Source organism: Sebastes fasciatus, chromosome 15 (assembly GCF_043250625.1).
Source record: "Sebastes fasciatus isolate fSebFas1 chromosome 15, fSebFas1.pri, whole genome shotgun sequence".
NCBI classification, from domain to species: domain Eukaryota; kingdom Metazoa; phylum Chordata; class Actinopteri; order Perciformes; family Sebastidae; genus Sebastes; species Sebastes fasciatus.
The window spans coordinates 22,587,493-22,597,113 of NC_133809.1; the positions used below are offsets into that span (position 1 = coordinate 22,587,493).

The 9,621-nt window shown below is 39.6% G+C and overlaps 1 protein-coding gene across 2 annotated transcripts in view; it reads left to right on the forward strand.

The window, feature by feature from the left end:
- ldlrap1b (low density lipoprotein receptor adaptor protein 1b) overlaps positions 1–8,827 on the forward strand; it is a 47,458-nt gene extending 38,631 nt beyond the window's left edge. Inside the window, exons 9-17 of one of the 2 annotated variants that reach the window (XM_074661127.1) lie at positions 2,697–4,444; positions 4,835–4,928; positions 5,719–6,046; positions 6,186–6,301; positions 6,690–6,773; positions 6,898–6,997; positions 7,101–7,188; positions 7,347–7,620; positions 8,356–8,827. In XM_074661127.1, coding sequence (XP_074517228.1) covers positions 2,697–2,823 — 127 coding nt within the window. In that variant the 3' untranslated portion in view covers positions 2,824–4,444; positions 4,835–4,928; positions 5,719–6,046; ... (4 more) ...; positions 7,347–7,620; positions 8,356–8,827. Of the gene's footprint in view, positions 1–2,696; positions 4,445–4,834; positions 4,929–5,718; positions 6,047–6,185; positions 6,302–6,689; positions 6,774–6,897; positions 6,998–7,100; positions 7,189–7,346 lie in introns of both variants that reach the window. The other variant, XM_074661125.1, reaches the window with a different exon arrangement.
- The last annotated feature ends 794 nt before the right edge of the window (positions 8,828–9,621 follow it).

The following is a 9,621-nucleotide window of genomic DNA, read 5'->3' on the forward strand; positions in this document are numbered from 1 at the left end:
TGCGGTCAGAGAGTTTAAGTTATATTAAACTTTAGAAACACATGCATCATATACGGCTACTTTGAAACTGGGAGGTATTTGTTTTTATTATTCTTTACGCCTACTAGTGACAGATTATGCACTCATACATTTTTATCAAAGCACTCATTATGTAAACATCACAGGCACCAGGGCCTCCTCTCCCTCCCAATAAAAGAGAGATCATGTAACAGGCATCATAAAAAGCAACTGCTCCTTTACTGCAACAACAAAGTTTTAATTCTGAGGTTCAACGAGGCCGTTCTTCACTTTAATTCCTGTTTATTTTTGATGAGCGGTGTTTAAATTCTCTTAGATGAGACGTTTTCTTTCTGTACTTTTCGCTACGAGTTGCAGATAAATTCATGTGTTGAAACCATTTTTATTGCTATTTGAGAGACTGCACTGCCATCTGCTGGCTGTGGAGTGTTGGTCACTGTTAAAGTTAAATGTTAAAGCCTCTCAAAGGGGACATATCATATAAAACTCACCTTTTCAGTGCTTTCCCACATACATTTGGGTATCTGGATCGTCTACCAACCCACAAACTGTGAAATTAATAATAATTAAACCAGGCAGTTTTTTTGTGGGCTGCCTAGATCAGAAATAATGTGATTCAACAAGCCATTCAGATTTGGCTCGCCTTCCTATGTCACATACAGGCACGTTAGAATATATCACCCACAGCTTGAGAACTACCTTTGCAAAGGTGCATCATATTTTTCTCGCAAGCCAATCAGAGCAGACTGGGCTTTTTGGGAGGGGGACTTAAAGGGAAAGGCACTAAAACGGAGCGTTTCAGACAGAGGGTGAATACAGGTATATTCAGACAGACAGTATGAGAAAAATAATGTGGTTTATTTTACTTTTAAAGCATGTGAACATAGTAAAAACCAGTGGGCAACCTCCGGGTCTGAAAAGTGAAGCCAATGTGGAAGTGCCTTAAACTTTCTACTCTTGACTCTTTTAGAGTCAAATAGACCATAAAGCAGGGTACGCTTTAGGGCGGGGCTACCTTGTGATTGACAGGTTGCTACCACGATTTGTCCGTGTTTTCGTCTTACAACTTTAACCCTTTCACAGTTTGTTCTTGAAAGCTAATTATAACCTTTTGGGTCGCCTAAAAATGTCTTATTCAGTGTTTGGTTTACGTCTACTTCTTATATACAGTCTATGGTTTCAGACAGAGGGTGAATACAGGTATATTCAGTCAGACAGTATGACGAAAAAGTATGTGTTTTTTGAACATTAAAGCATGTAAACATGTTCTAGTAGAAACCCAAAATACAAGTATGAACCTGGAAATGAGCATTATATGTCCCCTTTAAGTGTCTGTTAATCATAGAGAGGAAAAAGTCAGTTTGATGTGCATGTGTTTTCAGTCTGGCAGTGATTGAGGCAAAACGGTCCCGTTTTCTAATTCCGGTTAACCCCAATGTTATGGCCTCGTGTTAAAGCATAAACAATCGGGCATAAAGTCACACTGTGGCCACATAAATGTATCCACTCACTTTATTTTGAGGCTGTTCAGAATAGTTTCATTGTTGGCTGACTTGTGATGTTTCCTTTGCACCCCCAGCCGCAGTCTGGATAGCTTTGAAACCTACTCAGGTAACGATGTCATTCACTGGATCTAGTGATCCTCCACCTCATTCTCCCCCTAGTCAACCCACTATTCAAGCCCGCTCATCTTCCTGGATATCAGTGTTCATCCAGATCGATTAAGACTCATGTAGTTTCACGCTTTCTTTTACCATTAACAAGACTTGTATGATTATAATTAGAGATACATCAAGGGGGGGAAAACTCCTCATTGTCACTCCACAGTTTGATCCATCCCTGAGCTTCATGAGACACGTTTCACTGCCACAGAACCTGATGTAGTGTGTCCACGTCTTCATCACAAGTGTGTTATGTGTCTCCGTCTCACATCCATCAGCTTTTGCTTTGCTCTGTTAGTGCCATGACACCTAATGAGAGATGTCGAGGTGAATGAACAACACTGTGTGTTCACATGGAGGTCTAATGTGTTTTGTGTTTAAATAGGCATTTTAGGGTGGTCTCATATTGGGTTGTCATGATTAGTTCACAAATGGGGAATTTTATTATTATTTTTATTTTTTAAATCATGATTCTTTTAATTACAAATAGGTTTGCCACTATGTTTATTAGTCATGTTTGTGTCCATACCTTCTGTACACACTGTACTTACCATTATTCACAAGTTGTTCACAAGCTTTTTAAATGTAATGAATTGTCAATAGTAATAATTAGGGCTGTCAATCGATTATAATATTTAATCGTGATTAATTGCATGATTGTCCGTAGTTAAATGGGATTGATCGAAAAATTAATCGCACATTTTGTATCTGTTCAAAATGTAGTATTTTGTAGTATTTAATACCAATATTTAGTTTAAATTACGAGCGTTATTTAGCGTCTTTCGCAACAAGCTGATATCTAGTACATATTCCTTAGGTTTTTTTACTTTCATATGATGCCAGTATCTTCACTCTACCTTTAAAACTGAGCTAAAACCTCTGAAAGATCAATTGCGTTAAAGAAATTAGTGGCGTTAAAATGGATATGCGTCAACTTTGACAGCCCTAGTTTGGTCACTACTCAGGTTTCATCATCACAGTGGCTAATGAGATGTCTGTTTTCCTCTGTTCCTCCAGACTCGCTGAGTCTCGCACTAACCCCCAGGTCCTGGACATTGGGGTAAACCCTCAGGACTTCAACACTGAAGAGTGCCTGTCCTCCGGCAAATGGGACCAAGAGGACACAGACTTCCCCACACAATAAGACACTTTCTAAAGTGAAGCCTCCACCAGGAAGGGAAATAAATGAGGAGAGATGGTGGTTGGAAACTGAAGAAGTGAGGAAAACAAGACATTTGTGACATCCGTAAGGTTTTTCCTCATCTTCTCCCTGCTGCCAAGTCCTCTCCGTGGTTCAGTCTAGTGGCTCTCTGATGTTTCTGCATCCACTCGACCAGAGGAGGACAACACGAGCAGGCTGCTCACAGAACAGGCCAAAGCAATACAAACACATTTATCCCTTTTCTATGGAAAAACATGCAGTCATTTAACGTTTGTTACAGTCAGTGTATTATTTCCTTTTTTGTGTCTGTTTACCCATTCACTGTTAGTAATGTGTTTGTGGTGTGTGCTTGTGCACATTGCATTAAAGAAAGTGTGTGTGAGTGTGTGAGTGTGTGGATGTACAGTATATACATGTACAAAGTGAGAGATATGATATGTTTTGAACGGGTCGTTACGTGAGGTAAAGGTCAACAAGGGTGCTGTCACATATGTTATTTACATAGAGATGGAGAACTGTAACTGGATTAGAGGGAAAAGTCACTGGTTGAAGGCCACCAGTTCCAGTATTGGACAAAACAATAGAGTTACTACCTATGTGGATTCAACTTTTTGTTGGGTAACAAAAGCTTTAAAAAAAAAATGTGTGTATGCTTTGGTCAAAGAGTGTTTGTGTGAAAAATGGATGAGAACAAAATGACAATCTTATTTTTTTTTTTCTAATGCAAAATCTATTTTTGCACTCAGCATTCATCCACATTCAAAAGCACATATTTAATGTAAGGGAATTTAACGTCAATAAGCATCATTATTCAGGCTTATATGCAGTGCCTCTATTCACTCTTTTCAGTGTTTCATTGTTTTATAACTTTCAATCACAGTGGATTCATTCTTTTAATGGCACCAAGTTTCAAACTAAAGCCAGTCATAATTCTCACTCTGGCTCATGGACAGGACTGGAATGGGAAAGTGGAAGCAAGTCAGAATAGTTTTGTTTTCACTTTAACATTACAGTCTTTTTTTAATGTTAATCAACCGTGATTCATAGTTGAAAAAGTAAAACATGAAGTCCAAGGAGGGTGAATGTGTTTATAGGCACTCTACCACTGTATGTTAAATTATATTGTTGCATTGACTAGTTTACTTTATTTTCCGGGAAGGGTTCCCAGTGTTATTTTTGGCATTTGTTTATGTATGAATTTAATTTAATTCATTAATTTACATAAAATTCAATAAAAAAACAAAAAACAGTGTATGTGTGATATTTATTCCAAAATCTAATTGGTTTTATACGGCATTATGTCTGTCCATCTGTATGTCCGTAGGTATGTTCCATTCTCATGAAGAGCCTAACTAACAACATTAAACGACAACAAAGCAGTAGACCTTCACTTTAGTGATGTGTGGGTCACGAACTTTTAAGTGTTTTTTTTTTTCTTCTTTAATTAATTTAGGCAGAATGACCGGACGATCCTCTGCGCGCCATGCGCACTCCAGGCACTGACTGTGACTGAATGTTGTGTTAATGACGTCAGTGTGAACAATCAGGTGATGAGAGTCAAGGATCGTACCATCAGGCAGGGAGGGGCGCTGACGATCTACAGGTACAGAACAGGAGGGAGCAGATGAGAAAAAAGAGAGAGAGAGGAGTGTGGTGCGCGAATAGCAGAAACGATGAGTGACAGTCGGAAACGAAGCAGCATGTACAATTATGGTATTCTGGAAATTATAAGGTTTAGTATAATTATATTGAATAATTTAAGTGATATATGTGCACACACACTAATCATAGGTCAAAACAGCTTAAACTAAATTTGGCTGAATTATGAAAAGGAAGAAGAGGTATAACGAAGAGTCGTTTGGGAGCCGAAAGAGCCGGCTCTTCTTAGTGAGCTGAGCCAAATGATCTGGCTCACTAAAAAGAGCCGGAACTCCCATCACTAGTACACTTCAGATCAAAGAGTGAACTTAATCAGTGACCTCTATTTAACCAGGTGTGCACGTTCCAGTAGCTAGTACCTGTGCACGTGGCCGAGAGACTGCAGGTGTGTTAGCAGCAGCAGGTAGATGGTCGGTGTGTTTCTGGAGGTAAGTCTATTCTAGTGCTGTCACATGTTGGTAGACCGTTAATGATGAATACAGTTGATGCTGGTATCAGTGTAGTTAACTCAAGTTACCTTTTAGTCCTCAAATTATTACTAATGCTAACGAAGCTAGCTAGCATTATCATTAGTGTCTTCCAGCTCTCCTCCCTTCAGAGTCTCCTTCAATGTTCACTAACAGCTGTTATAAACTGTATCATTATCTAGTTAAGCTACATTTAAAGTGACGTTTATAAATCAACATCTTCACTAAGAGCAACTTGTTTATTTCCAACAAAGCGTGTTAGATTAGCTACATGTTGCTAAGGGGGAGCTTTAATGTAGCCGTGAACTGACCAGCTAGTTAATCTCTGAAATGTTTTGTTCTAGTAAATAACGACAGAGTGTCTCTGAATTTAATATTAAATAGTGAGGAAAATACACATTGTGTTCAACTGTTAACATTATTAATATAACTGTTAACATTATTAATATAACTGTTAACATTAGTGATATAACTGTTAACATTAGTAATATAACTGTTAACATTATTAATATAACTGTTAGTAATAATATATAACTTAACATTAGTGATATAACACTAACTGTTAGTAATGTTAGATAACATTGGAGCATTTGATGCTGCAGGGAATGCAAAACAATGCAAAAGCAGTCCTCAAAAACTAGTATTAAAAAAAACGCTCAAAGGGTTGATTTTTTTCTTCTTTTGCTAAAAGTTAATCTGAAGGTATTTAACTGATGATCTGATGTATGTCTTTTTTCTCTTTTTTCAATAGACCAACAGATATGGATATAAACAGTGATTTCCCACAAAAAACTATTTTCAGTAGGCCTTCAGCCAACTGCTTGAAACCCCTTTCTGTCCAAAAAAGAAAATCTGAGGATTCCAGTGAGGGGTGTGAGACTCTAGCAAAAAAGCCTTGTAGTCCAAAGGATGTGTCCCCGGACCTTGGGTGTTTCATGGACTACTGCAGCCCTCCTGAACAAGAGGACTCCCCGTCCCCTTTTGCCATCTCCATACCTGCTTTGTTAGATGAGGCACAAGCACTTTCTAAAGACACTTTAGACACTTCCTTTGAGTCTACACAACCCCTTGATGTAAAGGTAAGCTGTTTCACCAGGAGGTACTGACGGTGTGGTCATGCACACATGCTGTCATGTTTGTTTGCTGAGCTCATTTTGTACACTATAGTGTGCATACTATATTTTTTCCCACACACAACTTGTGTGCTTTTTCAATCAGCACACCATCAAAGGCGAAACAGAAGCCCCTCCTCTGCCAGAGAAGACTAAACCCACCAAGCCGAGGCCAGATGAGAAAAGAGGTTCTGAGACCGTCATCAGTGTCAGGAGTCAAAGGTACTGTAGTAGCCTGTCACCTCTAGAGGGAGCAGTATGACCATATAAAACACAAAGTGGAAGTTTTTAGACCATGGCTTAATGGTTGTAAAGGGAGCTGTAGCCCCTTTTCACACAGCCTGTTCAAGGCGGGACTGTTGTTGTGCTGTTATTTTAACCTCGCTGTTTTTTATGAAAGGTATGAAGACAGAATGGAGGTTCAGAGTGGGGCCTTGTGTTTATCCTTGATAATAGTTTTGCCTTTCTGTGTCATCATTTTCTATGGGCCCATATTTATTGAGCATGGGTTTGTTTTCACTGCACTTATAGTTTACTGTGTGAAGTATGAGATGTCATGTATGCCTGAATTTGGTTAAGTATGCTTGTATTGAGATATTGTCTTTTTCAGGCCGGTGATCAAGGACTGTGAGCGTGAGAAGCGGCTCTGTCAGTTCTGTCACCAGACACATGAAGGAGAATGGAGCAAATCAAGGTAGATTTCCTACTATGGATATTTTCATGGCAATGCAGTGCTTTGATGCACCACTAATGCAAGATTATATATATATATATATATATATATACATAAATAAAAAGCACATTTGTGTTTCCTGAAGGGGTCATGACTGAGCTGCAGAACCTAATGACGCATGTGGCTGACCAGTCACACGGCGCTGACGGCAGACAGTGGCAGCATCCCTCTGATTTCACTCGCAGGTACATCATTCTCACTGTGTTTCGTTATAGTTATGAAGAGGTGTGGATTCAAAGTAATCCTGAGGAAGACCTGTTTCAGCTCTGGATCTGTGCTTACTTTTAGGATTTATCAAAGACGGTTTGGGAATGGAAGAAGAATGACCCTCAATCAGTGGCAGTCCAAGAACACAACATACAAGCGCTTTGCCTGGGTATGAAATTTTTCTTGAAAGGAGTCAGTTTCCTTAAGATTATAAGAATTCAACATGCTTTGTCCTACTAGCCTTAGTAATAACAGCAATTTTGGTCACTTCTCAGGTTTCATCATGATAGTTTCTAATAAGATGTCTGTTTTCCTCTGTTCCTCCAGACTCGCTGAGTCTCGCACTAACCCCCAGGTCCTGGACATTGGGGTAAACCCTCAGGACTTCAACACTGAAGAGTGCCTGTCCCCCGGCATTTGGGACCAAGAGGACACAGACTTCCCCACACAATAAGACACTTTCTAAAGTGAAGCCTCCACCAGGAAGGGAAATAAATGAGGAGAGATGGTGGTTGGAAATCTGAGAATTCAGAAAACAAGACATTTGTGACATCTGTAAGGTTTTTCCTCATCTTCTCCCTGCTGCCAAGTCCTCTCCGTGGTTCAGTCTAGTGGCTCTCTGATGTTTCTGCATCCACTCGACCAGAGGAGGACAACACGAGCAGGCTGCTCACAGAACAGGCCAAAGCAATACAAACACATTTATCCCTTTTCTATGGAAAAACATGCAGTCATTTAACGTTTGTTACAGTCAGTGTATTATTTCCTTTTTTGTGTCTGTTTACCCATTCACTGTTAGTAATGTGTTTGTGGTGTGTGCTTGTGTACATTGCGTGAAAGAAAGTGTGAGTGTGTGGATGTACAGTATATACATGTACCACGAGGCTGTAATTCTAGTTCTTTGTGAACTCTGATGCACTTCTGATCCCAAGTACTTCATGGTACCGTTATCTTTTTTATGTTCTTGCACAAGCTTGGAAACAATATTTTAGCAGTCAATGTTTAGGGAAGTTTGGGTTTTTGTCAATCTGCCAAAAAGCTACGGCTGCTAGCATTGTGCTGGTGGTGCAACACCGTGTGAGGAGTTAATTTTATGGCACATATACATTCAGCATGTTGCATGTGAAAATATCACACAGAAGTCGGTCTTACCGAAACGATTTTAACATTTTACTGTTGATGTTACTTTTTTTGGCTTTGTAACAGCACGCACAATCAAGTGTACGCAAACAACCGATAATCAATAGGCCCTTTTCACAGCAGCCATTTCGACATGTAATTGCAGGATAAACACAGGTATAATCAACAACATTAATTTTGGCCCTCTTCCATACAGGTGGACCAGGGCCCTGGTATTGTGAATGCTGGCTCACTGCAAGGGCTGTGACACTAAATAGAATGGAACCATAATTAATTTGATCAATTATATCTGTGTTTACCCTCCTATGACATGTCTAAATAGCTGCTGTGAAAAGGACCTATTGATCAAGAAAGTCATTTTTCAAGTAAAATGTGAAATATTCTCTTTTCCATTCTCCAATGTGAGGATTTGCTGTTTTTTCTGTATGATGTTTAAAGTTTATACCTTTGGCTTTTGCACTATAATTGGCAGATTAATTGATAACGTAAATAATTGTTAGTAGATCTAGTTGAGCGGATTCATACCTGCATAATGTGTTGCCTAAAGGCAGTGGCTATTACAACGTTTTCTGTTTCAGCTGCCTCAATGGAAATATTTCTTCATCAGTGAAAAAAAAACACTTTTTGGTTTCACTAAACAAAATTAAAACATACTGTGTTCTTCTTTTTATCGTCTGCTATTGACAGAATATCTGAAATCTTCAGCTCTGTTTGTGCTGGAAGAGCAGCAGCCCTCTAAAGCAGTCCAGCAGATTTCCCACCACATCTGATCCAGGGCACTCATTGGTTGTTGGTGATCGCAGTGATGTTTTAAACTAATTTTTATATTGATATTTCAATGCTTCGCACAGGGATGAAGGCAACGCAGAGCTTAAGTTGTGTTCTTAAACTTCAAATGTGCTGAATTGCTGATATGCTTTTAAACACGAACACAGACAAAACCAACAATACACCAACACACACTGGCCACAAGAACTAAACATCAGACTTGGATCCCTAACACATAATATACATAGCACACAATACACTCAAAGAGATGATTGTACACAATCACATACACCGATCAGCCATGACATTAGGAGATGCATTAGGAGGCCAGTGTAATGTACTTTGCCGTCGTCTGCTGGGGGAGCAGCACTGGATCCGGTGACACCAACACACTTAATAAACTGATTAAGAAGGCCGACTCCGTGATTGGCTGCAAACCAGACACTTTTGACATTGTGTTGGAGAGGACGACACTGAATAAACTTGTTATCAATCATGGATAATCCTGACCACCCTCTCCACCACCTACTTACTTGACAGACAGCGGAGAGCTTTCTCTGACAGACTGATTCAGCAAGGACTGATACAGTAAGTCTTTCCTGCCTAAAGCAATGACTCTCTAAAACCTCACCTCACCTCACCTCACCTCACCTCACCTCACCTCACCTCACCTCACCTCACCTCACCTCTGTCT